The sequence below is a fragment of the Oryx dammah genome, unplaced genomic scaffold (assembly GCF_014754425.2).
Source record: "Oryx dammah isolate SB20612 unplaced genomic scaffold, SCBI_Odam_1.1 HiC_scaffold_17, whole genome shotgun sequence".
In the NCBI taxonomy this organism is placed as follows: Eukaryota; Metazoa; Chordata; class Mammalia; order Artiodactyla; family Bovidae; genus Oryx; species Oryx dammah.
Genome location: NW_024070201.1, coordinates 79728583 through 79744944, shown reverse-complemented (window position 1 = coordinate 79744944; position 16362 = coordinate 79728583). Strand labels below are relative to the sequence as shown.

Genomic DNA, 16362 nt, shown 5'->3' with positions numbered 1-16362 from the left:
CAGGCTGTAGCAGCCAGGGCGTGGTGCGCAGTAGCTGCAGCTCACGGGCTCTAGAGCACAGACTCAATAGTTGTGGCGAACGGGCTCAGCTGCTCCGCAGCGCGTGGGATTCTCCCAGGCCAGGGATCACACCTGTGTCACCCGCAGCGGCAGGCGGACTCTTAACTACCGCATCACCAGGGAAGTTGCCAGCACGTTGTTTTTGTTGTGGAAAAAACTATGGTACCATTGCCCTTTTAGAAATGCTCTACACCATATGGAAGCTAAATGGGTTTATTAAATTGAAAAAGAAGCTAATATTAACTAGCCCCTCGAGAAGGTTCTGTGGGCTTCCTGAAGTGAAGAGCCTGCATGGTTATTTATTACATTATGATATTCTGATTAGAATCTGAGAAGCAAACATCCAATATTTTTATTAAAGTGAGAGCACACACAGGCACGCTCACACGTGTGCGTGTGCACGCTATGTGTGCCACACATGTTACGTTCAGTCAACACCTGGACCTGGGACTGGGCTGCAGATTTTTTATCTTCATCTCTGGGATTTAGAATAAGAAATTAAAAACTGAGGTGTTAGGGAATTTTTATACAGATAGGAGAATTATAAATGTCAATGGATATCAGACTCGATAATCCAGAAACAATGCCTTGTGCCTATACTCTACTTTTTAAAACTTTCAAAGTGCTCACAGAGCACAGATTCCCAAACTTGATTAGGTATCAGAATCACTGAGAGGGCTAGTTCATGACAGGAATTCCTGAACCTCATCTTTAGAGTTTCTTAATAAGTAGTAGTATTACACTTGTCCAAGGTAAGGAGGAGCGGCTATGCTTGCTGGAGCAGCTGTGAAGAGATACCCCACGCCCAAGGTAAGAGAAACCCAAGTAAGATGGTAGGTGTTGCAAGAGGGCATCAGAGGGCAGACACACTGAAACCATACTCACAGCAAACTAGTCAATCTAATCACACTAGGACCACAGCCTTGTCTAACTCAATGAAACCAAGCCATGTCCTCCGGGCAACCCAAGACGGGCGGGTCATGGCGGAGAGGTCTGACAGAATGTGGTCCACTGGAGAAGGGAATGGCAAGCCACTTCAGTATTCTTGCCTTGAGAATCCCATGAACAGTAGGAAAAGGCAAAATGATAGGATACCAAAAGGGAATCTCCCCAGGTCATTAGGTGCCCAATACGCTACTGGAGATCAGTGGAGAAATAACTCCAGAAAGAATGAAGGGATGGAGCCAAAGCAAAAACAATACCCAGTTGTGGATGTGACTGGTGATAGAAGCAAGATCTGATGCTGTAAAGAGCAATATTGCATAGGAACCTGGAATGTCAGGTCCAGGAATCAAGGCAAATTGGAAGTGGTCAAACAAGAGATGGCAAGGGTGGACGTCGACATTCTAGGAATCAGAGAACTAAAATAGACTGGAATGGGTGAATTTAACTCAGATGACCATTATATCTACTACTGTGGGCAGGAATCCCTCAGAAGAAATGGAGTAGCCATCACAGTCAACAAAAGAGTCTGAAATGCAGTACCTGGATGCAATCTCAAAAACAACGGAATGATCTCTGTTCGTCTACAAGGCAAACCATTCAATACCACAGTTATCCAAGTCTATGCCCCAATCAGTAACGCTGAAGAAACTGAAGTTGAACGGTTTTATGAAAACCTACAAGACCTTTTAGAGCTAACACCCCAAAAAAGATGTTCTTTTCATTATAGGGGACTGGAATGCAAAAGTAGGAAGTTAGGAAACACCTGGAGTAACAGGAAAATTTGGCCTTGGAATGCGGAATGAAGCAGGGCAAAGACTAATAGAGTTTTGCCAAGAAAATGCACTAGTCATAGCAAACACCCTCTTCCAACAACACAAGAGAAGACTCTACACATGGACATCACCAGATGGTCAACACCAAAATCAGATTGATTATATTCTCTGCAGCCAACGATGGAGAAGCTCTATACAGTCAACAAAAACAAGACCAAGAGCTGACTGTGGCTCAGATCATGAAGTCCTTATTACCAAATTCAGACTCAAATTGAAAAAAGTAGGGAAAACCACTAGACTATTCAGGTATGACCTAAATCAAATCCCTTATGATTATACAGTGAAAGTCAGAAATAGATTTAAGGGCCTAGATCTGATAGATAGAGTGCCTGATGAACAATGGACGGAGGTTCATGGCATTGTACAGGAGACAGGGATCAAGACCATCCCCATGGAAAAGAAATGCAAAAAAGCAAAATGGCTGTCTCTGGAGGCCCTACAAATAGCTGTGAAAAGAAGAGAGGCGAAAAGCAAAGGGGAAAAGGAAAGATATTCCCATTTGAATGCAGAGTTCCAAAGAACAGCAAGGAGAGATAAGACAGCCTTCCTCATCGATCAATGCAAAGAAATAGAGGAAAACAACAGAATGGGAAAGACTAGAGATCTCTTCAAGAAAATTAGAGATACCAAGGGAACATTTCATGCAAAGATGGGCTCGATAAAGGACAGAAATGGTCTGGACCTAACAGAAGCAGGAGATATTAAGAAGAGGTGGCAAGAATACACAGAAGAACTGTACAAAAAAGATCTTCACAACCCAGATAATCATGATGATGTGATCACTAATGTAGAGCCAGACATCCTGGAATGTGAAGTCAAGTGGGCCTTAGAAAGCATCACTACAAACAAAGCTAGTGGAGGTGATGGAATTCCAGTTGAACTATTTCAAATCCTGAAAGATGATGCTGTGAAAGTGCTGCACTCAATATGCCAGCAAATCTGGAAAACTCAGCAGTGGCCATGGGACTGGAAAAGGTCAGTTTTCATTCCAATCCCAAAGAAAGGCAATGCCAAAGAATGCTCAAACTACTGCACAATTGCACTCATCTCACATGCTAGGAAAGTAATGGTCAAAATTTTCCAAGCCAGGCTTCAGCAATACGTGAACCATGAACTCCCTGATGTTCAAGCGGGAGTTTTAGAAAAGGCAGAGGAACCAGAGATCAAATTGCCAACATCTGCTGGATCATGGAAAAAGCAAGGGAGTTCCAGAAAAACATCTATTTCTGCTTTATTGACTATGCCAAAGCCTTTGACTGTGTGGATCACAATCAACTGTGGAAAATTCTGAAAGAGATGGGAATACCAGACCACCTGACCTGCCTCTTGAGAAACCTGTATGCAGGCCAGGAAGCAACAGTTAGAACTCGGCATGGAACAACAGACTGGTTCCACATAGGAAAAGGAGTACTCCAAGGCTGTATATTGTCACCCTGCTTATTTAACTTCTATGCAGAGTACATCATGAGAAACGCTGGCCTGGAAGAAACACAAGCTGGAATCAAGATTGCTGGGAGAAATATCAATAACCTCAGATATGCAGATGACACCACCCTTATGGCAGAAAGTGAAGAGGAGCTAAAAAGCCTCTTGATGAAAGTGAAAGAGGAGAGTGAAAAAGTTGGCTTCAAGCTCAACATTCAGAAAACAAAGATCATGGCATCTGGTCCCATCACTTCATGGCAAATAGATGGGGAAACAGTGGAAACAGTGTCAGACTTTATTTTTCTGGGCTCCAAAATCACTGCAGATGGTGACTGCAGCCATGAAATTAAAAGACGCTTACTCCTTGGAAGAAAAGTTATGACCAACCTAGATAGTATATTCAAAAACAGAGACATTATTTTGCCGACTAAGGTCCGTCTAGTCAAGGCTATGGTTTTTCCAGTGGTCATGTATGGATTGAGAGTTGGACTGTGAAGAAGGCTGAGTGCCAAAGAATTGATGCTTTTGAAGTGTGGTGTTGGAGAAGACTCTTAAGAGTCCCTTGGACTGCAAGGAGATCCAACCAGTCCATTCTGAAGGAGATCAGCCCTGGGATTTCTTTGGAAGGAAAGATGCTAAAGCTGAAACTCCAGTACTTTGGCCACCTCATGAGAAGAGTTGACTCATTGGAAAAGACTCTGATGCTGGGAGGGATTAGGGGCAGGAGGAGAGGGGGACGACCGAGGATGAGAAGCCTGGATGGCATCACGGACTCGATGGACATGAGTCTGAGTGAACTCCGGGAGATGGTGGACAGGGAGGCCTGGCGTGCTGTGATTCATGGGGTCGCAAAGAGTCAGACACGACTGAGCGACTGAACTGAACTGAAGTGAACTGAACTGAATAAGTTGTAACCAGATATTTACATGTTTAATGAAGGTCTGAGGAAAGTCTGAAAACCAGCTTTTTGGAGATGCTAGCAAACATTCCAATAAAACTCAGTCTGTCAAGATTCCCTATTTTGCACCATACTAGCTGTATAGCAACTCATGTAATCCCTGAACCTCATTTTCCTACAAAGAACTAGCCCTGAGCTATCAGAAGAGACGTGTAAGTAAACAGCTGTGAAAAATTTGAGGGGAAAAATCATTTTCTGTGATCTGGGGAGACCTCAGGTCCATCCTTCCATTTTTCACACCCTTTATTTATTCTTCTCATATCTCAGTGTTAGCTATTTGTATTCCCATCATATCCTTTCTACATAAATTCATAAAAATAGGATCACTGGATTTTCATATTTGTACCCTCCATTGTACTTAACTCTTACAAAGAAAAAAATAGACATTACAGTTACTACTTAAATGCAGAAATTTGAGTTAATGTTTAGTTCTTTTAAAATAAGTAATGAGGTAGACGTTTCAGGGTACCAAAAGACTTAAGAGCCCAATCAAGGAGTGTCTGTACTGCAGGTTTATTCTCCACCCAAAACAATATTATACAGCGTTCAGCTTGAGACTTTTAAATGCCTGAGCACGTGGGAATCGCCCACTTTTTGTGGAGAGGCAAGGAGAGCACAGAAGAGCTGCCCAAAATCTGACCCAGGCCGGGCAGGTGGGGGGTGGCGGGCAGTTTAACGCTTTCAGAGCCGTTCTTGGGACAGATATGAATGGCTGCAATAAACCCCACTAACTCATCTGATACAGATTCAGCGTGCAAACAGTCAAGAAGTACATAAAACTGTGGGCAGGGAGGGTTCTCCCAACAGCTCTGCGAGATTACAGGTTTTATTGTTGCCATTTACGAAATTAATCCTTGGAGAACCACGCGCGGATTTAGCAGGACTTGAGTACAGTAGATATCAGCCTCGACTGGTAATCTCATTTTCCGTCTAGAAGCTTGGGGAAAGAGCCGCTTTCTAAATATGAAAAAGCTTCGGGCCCATAAAGATGACTTGCCCAACCTTCTCCCAGAATAATCACACCGTTTTTCATTTTAACTGGATACCAGGTTTTGACATTGTGCGTTCACTGCGTTTCGGAATCGCAGACTAAGCTCAAAATCGGGTTGCACCACTTTCCCGGTGAGGGACGTGCGGAAAGAAACCTCTGGCCTGGCAGATGGAATCTGCGGAGTGTACGGACGCGCTGGTTGCAGAGATTTGTTGAGGACTCAACGCCAGGACGAGGCGCATTCAGTGCAGTGCCCGGGAAACGTTAAGGTGATCGTGCGTCCGTCGCTTTTTCCCACTCTCCCGGGAGGGAGGAGGTACGAGGGGCGGTGGGCTGCAGTGAACCGCACGGCAGCACCTCACCACGCGCGCCCGGCCCTCTCCGCGCGGTCCTCCGCGGAGACAGCGCCCGCCCCCGCCGGACCCATCTCGGGACGGACCGCCAGGCCGCGCGGGCGCCAGGCCGGAACCCAGGTCCCGAGCCTCCGCTTCCACCCGGGACTCCCTGCGGCCTGGACCGGCGCGAACGCAACTTCCGGCCCGACGGAGCGGCGGCCGGAACCGCTGGGGACGAGGCTCACGGGCGTCGCCTTCGGCGGCCCCGCGCGCGGGACCATGTGGCGGCTGCTGAGTGGCGCCCGCGCCCCGCTCCTGCGAGCGGCCCTGTCAGGTCAGCTGTCCCCTGTCCCCCAGGCCTCACCCCCGCCGCCCGTCGGGTGTCTCGCATCGCCTGAGGACCCCTCGCGAGTGCTGAAGCGCGGGCGGGCCTGCAGCGCCCTCCGCCCCTCGCGGAGAGACTCGTGCAGAACCGTCCGCGCGACCTGGGGCCGCCCCGAGTCCCCGGCCGGTCCTTCTCGGGGCCGAGAGCCTCGGGTCTCCCGGAGTGGAGCCCGCGGCCCCCAGGACAGCTCTGCCAGGAGCGTCAGGCCGCGGCCCTGCCGCCTTCGGGGTGTAATCTGACCTTTCTTTGTAGATTCGTGGGCAGCGCCGCCCGCCCGTGCCGGCCTGAAGACGCTGCTCCCGGTGCCAACGTTTGAAGGTGAGAGCTTACCTGTCTTCTGGTTGATAAGCGTCTTCGGTGATGGAACCTCGCGGGGGGTGGGTGACGAGCAGGCGTGCTCTTGTGCCCCCATCCCCGTTCATCCATTCAGTGATCGTGTGCTGAAGGCACACTCTGCGCCGGGCAGTGTTCTCAACGCTAACCTCATCAGTGCATTACCCCCGCTATGCCCTGCAACTGGTGCCAGACCCGAAACCCCTTCTCAGCTGCACCTAATCGGCCTCCCATTTAGACTTCTGGTGCTTGCTCCAGATGAGGTCACATGTGCATGTACCTACTGTGTGAAAAGCATTAGTTTATTAATAGAAACAGCAAGGTAAGCCACAATTTGATAAATTTGTCACTTTTGAAAATATATTGGAAATCTCAAAAATATGAAAGATGCCTGGACTTCTGAAGCGCCTCATCTTGTACAAATAGCTGTGAAACTACTGCACCCACTGGAGTGCATACAGCCTTGGAGACGGGAGAAAATGTCACTAGGTTTCTCTGTTGTGTGCTCATGGTGTCTGACTCTTTTGCAACTCCTTGGACTATAGCCCGCCAGGCTCCTCTGACAATGGGATTTTCCGGGCAAGAATACTGGAGTGGGTTGCCCTTTCCTTCTCCAGGGGATCTTCCTGACCCAGGAATCAAACACACAACTCCTGCATCGACAGGCAGATTCTTTACTGCTGAACTGCCAGGGAAGCCCAAGACACATAGAAATGGCAGGGGGCAGTTTTTTGTAGTCCTTAAAATCTCTTGTTTTATATTTGACTCCATCACAGACCCATGCTTATTTTACTATGGAAATAACTGTAAATGACAAGTTAATTTTTTTCCATATTGTCAAAGTGTCAGAGCTGATACAGACGTAGTGTGTGTGGCCTGGGTTTCTGCCCACCTACCTTCACCAGGCAAGCACATGGTAGGGCGTATACAGCTCCCAGTGTGAAATGCCCTTGAACGTGTGAAATAACCTTGAACATGTGAAATGCCCTTGCACAGATAAAGCAAAGAGCATAAATCAAAGGAGCACTAGGTTGTAAGTCTCCCAGTAAGAATGTGACAAGCAGGACAACTTAACTGCTTTTATGTACAATATAGTATCGTACTGTCCGGCTTTGCTGTTTTGGATGGCCCAGATCAAATTATAAAATGTCTCCAGGCCTGAAGTTCCTCTACTATAAAATGGAGATTAAAATTACCACCTTCCATTTCTTGGTCTGGATGATAGTCATGTGTGCATGTTTGTGTCTTCACTTTGTGATAATTCACATTTTATATTGGACCCTTTAATATATGTGTGTTAAACTTTTAAAAGTTTAAAAAATTTAAAAAGGAAGCCCTAAAAAAAAAACAGGGCTATAAAGTTGTTTTGAAGATTAAGAGATAATGCATGTAAAGAATTCAGCTTAATTGCAGCATGTGAAACATTCACATACACAAAAAAATGTTACCTTGTGTTATTTTGTGACTGTCTCATATCTCTATACCTTCCCTAACAGTCCCTTTAGGGTAGGCATTTTAAAAAGGCATTTTGGTTGGCAATTTAAAACTTTGCTATCTTAAAAGGTTCAAAAACACTTCTATCAACAACTGTCATAGTCAAACGATTCCAGTGTCAATGAAAGTATCCACAAGGTAAATCTAATACACTTTTGGAATTGTTGTTGAGTGGTAACTTTAAGGCTTTGACCTGGTTGTTATGAATCTGTCTAGGAAAAAAATGAATCCTTCAACATTGACCGAAGTCAAATCCTTTCGTTTGACTTATTCTTGCTTGTCTATGCTCCTTTTAGATGTCTCCATTCCTGAAAAGCCCAAGCTGAGATTTGTTGAAAGGGCACCACTTGTGCCAAAAGTGAGAAGAGAGCCTAAAAACCTGCGTGACATACGAGGTCCTTCCACTGAAGCCACTGAGTTCACAGAAGGCAACTTTGCAATCTTGGTGAGTTCAGCGTCAGACGGCTACAGGACGGAAGCCAGGGACTAAAACAGACCCCTTGGGTTCCTTCTGGTCTCTTCCTCCACAGCTTTCACTAGAACTGCCACCAGCAGCTCTTTAAACTGATGTGGAGCACCCAGTAAGCATTGAGTCATAAACGTTTTTTAATGTGGAGTGAAAATAATGTAAAAGCAGGAGACGGAAGAAGTTAACCTCATTTATCCCATAGTCAGACCGTGAGATCTACTCAAACCTCTGATCAGGATTATCCATGATTCAGTATGTGGGATGTCTAGACATATCCTGCTCATCAGGTAGCGTCTGTGAAAGCTTGACGTCGTTACCTACACAGATGGCTGTGGACGGCGGTTTTGTTCCCACCAGGCAGCCAGAGGTTTTCAAGTCTGCTTCCCAAAGCCTGTCCAACCAGCCCCTACCAGCCTTTCAGCACCGCGGTGTGCTCCGCGTTCCTCTCTCCACCCCAGCCACACTGGCTTCTGCTCAGGCTCACTGTGGGCTTCGCGTGTGCCATTCCTCTGCCTAGAACGCTCATCTGTTTTCCCTTGGCTGGTTCGTTCACTTCTGGCGTTAGCTATAAACCTCACCTCCTCAAAGAGGTCTTCCCTGGCTGTCCATTGAAGTGGGTCTGCAGTTATTCTGTTACGATCATACCCTGGGCTTTCCCTCCACTGCGCTTGTTAGAATTCATATTCTTACTTTGATGTGTATCATTGAAGCCACAGTTAGCATGAGAGACCTAAGAAGAGCACCCAGCCGTGCTAGATCGCTTCAGTTGTGTCCAACTCTTTGCAATGCTGTGGTCTCTAACCTGCCAGGCTCCTCTGTGCATGGAATTCTCAAGGCAGGAATGTTGGAGTGGGTTGCCATGGCCTCCCCCAGGGGATCTTCCCAACCCAGGGATCGAACCTGTCTCTCTCATGTCCCCTGCATTGGCAGGAGGGTTCTTTACCACTAGCACCACCTATTAAAGCACAAATGAAGGATATCTAAATTTCTATGTGTTTCTAATGCTTCCATTCACTTCTAGGCACTGGGTGGCGGTTACCTCCATTGGGGGCATTTTGAAATGATGCGCCTGACAATCAACCGCTTCATGGACCCCAAGAACATGTTTGCCTTATGGCGAGTACCAGCCCCATTCAAGGCCATCACCCGCAAGGGTATGGGGCAGCGCATGGGGGGCGGCAAGGGTGCCATCGACCACTACGTGACTCCTGTGAAGGCGGGCCGCCTCATAGTCGAGGTGGGCGGGCGCTGCGAATTCCAGGAGGTACAAGGCATCCTTAACCAAGTTGCCCACAAGTTGCCTTTCCCTGCCAAGGCCGTGAGCCGTGAGACTCTAGAGAAGATGCAGAAAGACCAAGAGGAGCGAGAACGGAACAACCAGAACCCCTGGACCTTTGAGCGCATCGCCACCGCCAACATGCTGGGGATACGGAAGGTGCTGAGCCCCTATGACCTGACCCACCGGGGGCGGTACTGGGGCAAGTTCTACATGCCTGAGCGCGTGTAGTGAGGCTCAGGAGCGGGAATCCACGCCTTCGTGCCCCTAAGCCAGTCCTTCGGGTCTTTGGGTACCTCTGATGTCATAACCAAGGAGCAGCATATGAAGAGACGCGCTGAAAAACTGTACATCACCTGTCAGATTCTTTTAAGTGCATTATATTAAAGTGTGAGCATCAGCTCAAGATGATGTGACTTCTCACTGGTCGCTCAGTCCCTTAAAGGATTAAGAATCAGACCTAACTGACTGGTTCTCAACGGAAAGAGGACTGTCTTCAAGGCTAAATCACGTTTCCTTTCCCACCTCTGATACAAGTTAACCTTTTATATATACACACTTCAGGAGCTAGTTTTTATGCCACTTTACTAGTTACAAACTTCTGTTTCCAGAAAAACAAAACAGCAGTACACAAAATAATTGACAACATATTTATTTACGCCCAGCTACCCATCTTCTCTCAGTCGTGGAAGGGGGGGTGTTGGGACAGTGTGGCAAGAGACATAGCCTTGCCTTTTAGCAAAAGGAACTGATGGAAAAGCTGAATGCTGTGGTCCTTCCTACCTAGGCCTGAAACCCTCTGAGGATGGAGGGTGCTTGGCTCTGCGTCTGTGTCCCTATAGGTCCTAGCACAGGGCAGGGGCTGCCCGGCACTCAGGTCCCTACTGCTGAATGAGCGAGGGCCTGGGTCATTCAAAGGCCCATGGTTCCAGCTCCATGTCTGCCTTGAACAAAGTTCATCTGGTTTTCAGAGCTAGCTAGCAGTGGTTGCCATCCTGTGTGCAAACCAAAGGAGATAGAGATTGATAGAAATATTTGCTTTGAAAGTGGGCAGAAAACAGCACACTGACTGAAGTGTCCATTTTTTTACCCCCCCCCCTTCTTAAAAAGTTAGACTTGATGGCAAAATAATTTACTTTCCAAAGTACAGATTCATCTAAGCAGTTGAGTAATGCTCAAGAATCGTATACTGTGATTTTAATGTATTTTTAGTGACTCTTGTACAATAATCACTAAGCTGCATTAGAACACACCCAAACCTTGAATAGAGGACAGTGTTTGGAACAGTTTGTTGTACACACGTTGCTGGCCACTGCAGCCCGTTTCAGCAGGCAGCATGAATCGGAATAAAGACGGGTTCATTTGGCCTTCTGACCTAACATCGTCACCTCTTTGTTAGGGCTCACGGAGCAGTGGTGTTGATGACTGTGGGGCTTTCAGTCACAGCATAAGCCTGTTTCTTTTGGGGTCCACGTTTAATTACAGAACCACAACCCTTGGGCCAGCCCTCTCCGCAAAGTCACAGGCTATGCACACCTCCTATCCCCGCCTCCCGTAGATAAAGGACTTTAAAGTGTATGTTGTGGAAATGGGGGGTGAGGGGCACTCCTGTACTTTTGCATAAGTGGATCAACCCACTCTGGCATTTTTATAGACTTATGATATAGATCATTTCCCACTGATGGCTTAAAGTGTTTAAGAATCAAATCCAAGGATTCGTCCATAGCAGAAATCAGCATAGTAAAGTGGACAGACAGCAGCTGTTAAGTGACGGGCACTGTGCTAAGCACTGTGGATACAGCAGTGAGGAGCCATGCTCGAGCTCTATCACTGTACAGTCGCCTCAGGGAGGAGGCTCTGAAGAAGGAAGGGGTCGGAGGGTGGGTCAAATGTGAGACCTGGAACCGGAAGTGCAGCAGCAGCAGCAGCAGCAGCAGCAGCGGGTGGACGGCCCCCCGCGGTGAAGTCCCGCCCCCAACAGCTGGAGTCGGGGGGCTCCTGCTCCAAGTCCATTTCCTAAGGGGGTCCCCTTCCTACGCAGTCTCATCCGTGTACCGCCGTCCTAACCCGCCACAAAGTGCCACGCCCCCCACCCAGTCACCCTGCCTGCCGCCCAAGGCCGTGTTCTCCTAAGTCTCCCTCTGCGTCACTTTGAATGGAGAGAAGGCTGAGGTCCTGTTTCCTACGAGGTTTCACAACGGAAAGAACGACTCGGGAGGAGTCTGCGGCGGCGAAGCAGCGGCCCCACAGAGGTGGAAGAAGCGCTGAGAAAGCAGGTGGGGGTCCATCTGTGAGGGCTGAAAGGACGACAGAAACGGAGGGGAGATCACAGCATGTGGCAGGGCAGCCGCGGCAGCGCTCAGGGCTCGGCTGCAAAAGCCTTCCTGGCCTCCGAAGGGAAGGACGTCACTTACTCTGGGCTCGCCCTGGGGCCCGCTCCAGAGCTTCAGGGTGCTTCTAGTCAATATCGAGTCTGTTCTCCACCGTTCCCATGTGCCGAAGCCCTCGCTGGGGGAGGGTCTTCGCCACAGGAAGCCAACACCCTTAGGCAAAGGATTCCCAACAAAACCCTCTGCTGCCAGACCTGCTTACAGGACAGACGGCCTCTTTCTGCCTCCTGGTCCACCCATGCTCTACCAGCTCCCTCTTCACTCGTGTCCCTGTTTCTGGGTTTTCTCCAACTGTTACTGCAGCACCCAATCCCACGCAGATTAAAGCACCGGGTGACAAGCCTTCAGGACACAAGCATCTCGGGTGAAAACAGGTCTGACCCCCTCCCCACCCCCGGCCCCCAGAGCTGGCTCACCTGTTGGTTTTTTTCAGGCAAATATGCCCCCAATAGTAGAAGCTAAGATGATCGCAAGGATAACACAGCAGATCATGATCATAATCTTCTTCTGTTCATCCAGACGAGGAAAGAAAAAGCACGTGAGAGATGACGGCACTGCAGAGAGGGTTTCAGAGGAAGGCGGACAGGGATGGGTCTGGGTGCGGAAGCAGACGTGAAGGGGGAGGAAGATGGATCTGGCTTCTAGAACCCAGGATGCTGAGAGACACGTCACCTCTCCGTGAAGAGTCACAGTCAACAGCAAGCTCAGAGGAGCGTTCTGCCTTGCGGCTGCGTGACATCAGGCTCACCCCACCTACCCAGAGCCACAGGTGTTCTCAGTGAGTCAGCCAAAGTCTTTCAGGGGGAATCCCTTGAAATCTAAGATCCAAATACATGGATCGTTACAGTGCATTCTTTGGGAGTTAAACCATTTTCAAAAATTGGAACTTTGGATCCACCTGCTCCAGCACACGGTTAAAAATTTTTTTCACCCCTTTCCAAAACAAACACAAGTCACCACGTGGGGCAGCCCATCAGCAAGTGTTTCACAGGGACCTGGAGCCAAAACTTCAGTCAGTACATAGAGTCATTTATTTTTAAATTAGCGATTAAAATTATCCAGTTTACATTTTTAAAAAAGAACAAAAAAACCCTTCACTTGTATCCAAACGATAAGCCCCAGGCCTGAGTCTCAGGAGAGCAAAGGTCTGATTGGAGCTTGGCTGCCTGCATTGCTGGAGCCAGGCCTGAGTCGGACATCACAGCCACAGGCAACGGGGACCCCCCGGCTCCGTCCGAGTGCTGGGCGCTGGCTGAGTGGCCCTGGCACAGGAAGGTGGGGTGCCTGGGTCAGGCTGCTCCCCTATCCTAGAAAGCACTCAAGTCAAAGCTGAAGTACGAATCGGGAGGCTGGCCGGGACCAGCCGGGAGCTTAAGAATTTCCTGGCTGTTGTTTCCTCCATGACGCGTGGGGGTGACAAGCAATCTATCAAGTCCACTAACCTGGGAGCAGGAAGAACTGCTGAGTGGACCTTGGCTTCCCGAGCTGCCTTAGTCCTGGACACAGGACAGCCCCACGGTCACGTGAACAAAACCAGACTGCGATGGGGTGTTCGCAGGACAAGCCCAGCCTGGGCAGCAAGTGGGGAGGGGTGGCGAGCTCGTCCCTCCTCGTGTCTGCTAGCGGGGACCCGCCTGGTGCCCACCCCAGCCATCTGGGTGGTCTGAGCGCTTGTGCAGAAAACAGCAAGTTTCCCGATGACAGGAGAAGATCACGTTTCTACCATGAATTCCTGATTTTTCGCCGAGCTCAAGTTACTCTCTTGAAGTTAGACTATCCTCATTTCCAGTTCCCTACTTCCTGAGAGACCCATGCACATGTGCACATACATGTCACACGTACGGTTATAGAAATGCATCGGGAACACATGAAATGCCTGACTCACAGCTGCCCCGTCTGAAAGCTCCCAGAGCCTGCACCTCGAGGGCCTGGGTCCCGGCTGCGTTATTCTGGGCCTCCCTGCGGTCAGCAGCAGCTCCCCAGACCCAGACACGGCAAGGGTGACGCCACAGCCCAGCCTGGACAGACAGTAATCAGATGACGGTCTCAGGCGGTGCGTCCCTGAGTCCACGTGAGGAAGTACAGCAGAGGCAGAGGTGGAAGGTGGCCACGGAGCTCAGCACACTGAGAGCGTCGTTTCAAGGCTGCGCTGCAGAGAAGGCAGCTTCCGAGACCACAGCGACCTCTGCCTGTGCCTCCTGCTTCCAGACGAGGACCAGAAGCTGGGAGGCCTGGGATCCTGCCAGGCAGAAGGCTCCGGCCCAGGTCTTACTGTTGCCAAACTTGGAAGAATCCCCTTGCTTTGTTAAAGATATCCCTCTTTAAAACAAACCATTACAGTGCTGGGGAGAACACTCTGTGAGGTAGACAGCACAGCACCTGGGGAGGTCTCGGGTGGGCTCCCCAAGACACAGGACACAGTCTGACACATCGGAGGGGAGACAGAAGCCGGCGTGGTTCCCACAGTCCAGGAGGAGGTGCTTCAGAGCCGGGGGGGCAGGAAAGGTGGTGAGGGGCTCAGGCTCCTCCCGGGCGCGTCAGGCCCAGGGGTGGTTACAGGGAAACAAAGGAACGGGGCTCTCTCAGGAAGGCCATTCACACTCCGCTCCCATCTGAAGGCAGGGGTGGCGGCCACACCAGGCTGGGGTGAAACCGGGCTCTATGACAGGCGGGGTTGGGGGAGATGCTGGTCGGGCCAGCACCCCGGCTGACGGTGAAGAGTGACAGTAAGACTCAGCCACACACCTGGAAGACGGAGAGGAGAGATGAGCTGCAAACAGAATCGTGGAAGAGTCACCACGCAACCCAACAGCCGACAGGCATCCACGACGGGGCCTGAAGGAAGCACCCAGCACGCAAGAGCCCAAACGTCCTGGTCTTATTGAGCGGCTCAGGTGTATCCAACTCTTTGTGACCCCATGAACTACAGCCCGCCAGGCTCCTCTGTCCATGGGGTTTCCCAGGCTAGAACACTGGAGTGAGTTGCCATTTCCTTCTCCAGGGGATCTTCCTGACCCAGGGATTGAACCCACATCTCCTGCTTGGCAGGCGCATCCCTCACCACTGAGCCACCTGGGAAGATCTGAAAGCCCTGTTACAAGAGACAGAGGGAAAAAGGGAAACCCCTGGGCCTCTTAGACCCTTCCCAGGGGCTGTCAGCTCCAGGGACGGACGTGTGGGGGGAGAGGCACGGTCGCTGGAGAAAGACACCCGTGCGGTGTGCAGGGCCCCCGTCAGCTCCTTCCGAATGCGGCTCAGAGGCTTGCTGGCACTGGAGTCTTCTCACTCCCTCAACGCCCACCCAGCCTGTCTTAGAAGCAGAAAGGCACAGCGAACAGGACACGGAAATGTCCAGGAGGCCTGTCACGGTGGCTCTGCCTTGCGAGCTGAGCTCCACCGAGCTTCCCCGACGAAAATGGGGGTGATGCTGTTAGCCTAGAGCACAAGTGGGGAGCACGGACGTAGGCTGTCTTCTGTTCTGAGGTCTGACTCCCGAGTCCAGGCCTGTGTGCCAGTCGGCCTGGACTCGGTCAGGGAACAGGGAAGCGACCCAGCAAGGGCTCAGCAACTTAGCATCTTAGAAGTCGGGTAAGTCAGCTAAAAACAATGGATTGATCTGCCTCCTCATTTTACAAAATGATTTACATTCTGAATTCCTGGAATTAGGAATGCTGAGGGGCTCTGTGAATTTGGAAGACATCTTTCATCCATGGATGTGGAGAGATACTGACTATTATACCTTTTCTTAATGTTAATATCCTTTCCAGGGGGATTGTGAAGAGTCAGAACAAAAATCTACAAAAAAAAAAAAAAATGTCAAGGACTAGAGTCCAAGTACCAGGAGGGGGAAAAAGCAAATCAATTAATTACTTATGAGAGATCAGTCACCTAATGGATGTATGTATCAAGAAGTTGAATGTTTAGGGTTAAAAATAATCTGACTTTGAGATCCTCTAGTCACATGGGAGGAGGAGGAAGGAAAAAAAGGCAAACAGGGAAAAAGTGAAGGGTCAGCTCTGGTATCACGTCTATGTATCTATTACCCCAGTAACCCACCTTCTATGAATTTGTAAGAAAGAGGAAAACATTGTAAAAGTTAATCATACGTTAGTCATAGCAAAACAATAATAGCAAACCTCCAACGTTGGGAACAGGTTGAATAATTGAGAGTATATTCACAATCTTGTTGACCATGAGATTCCCAAAGATTTGAGTGTTGAGAAATGATGCTTGTGACCTTGTAACTGGGTACCAAACTGTTGATGACATAGTGTGAATCATGTAAAACCACATCCGAGTGTGTGAAAGTGCCGTAAGATTATCGGCAATAATATCGAAAGTTAATTCCGTTCGCCTTTTCAGTGTTTACCAGTCTGTTCTTAACCATACATAACGCTGTGTTTTAGTTGAGAAGCCTCGGCAGTCCTCGCGGTCCCAAGAACAGGTCTCTCGTGCCGTGCTGCTGCCA

The 16362-nt window shown here is 49.3% G+C and overlaps 2 protein-coding genes across 8 annotated transcripts in view; one reads left to right on the top strand and one right to left on the bottom strand.

Moving 5' to 3' along the window:
* Window positions 1-5705: 5705 nt before the first annotated feature.
* MRPL16 (mitochondrial ribosomal protein L16) lies at window positions 5706-10788 on the top strand. Its single transcript, XM_040259466.1, has 4 exons — window positions 5706-5881; window positions 6185-6250; window positions 8056-8204; window positions 9250-10788. The coding sequence occupies exons 1-4, from the start codon at window positions 5827-5829 to the stop codon at window positions 9733-9735; spliced, it is 756 nt and encodes a 251-aa protein (XP_040115400.1). The 5' UTR covers window positions 5706-5826; the 3' UTR covers window positions 9736-10788.
* STX3 (syntaxin 3) overlaps window positions 10597-16362 on the bottom strand; it is a 46459-nt gene continuing 40693 nt past the window's right edge. For 3 of the 7 annotated variants that reach the window (XM_040259457.1, XM_040259464.1, XM_040259465.1), the window contains one exon: window positions 10597-14639. Coding sequence is in view for 5 of the 7 variants with exons in the window: in XM_040259464.1 (XP_040115398.1) it covers window positions 14628-14639 (12 nt within the window). In the remaining 2 variants the exon portion in view is untranslated. The remainder of the gene's footprint in view (window positions 14640-16362) is intronic. The other 4 variants (XM_040259461.1, XM_040259463.1, XM_040259459.1 and 1 more) reach the window with 2 other exon arrangements.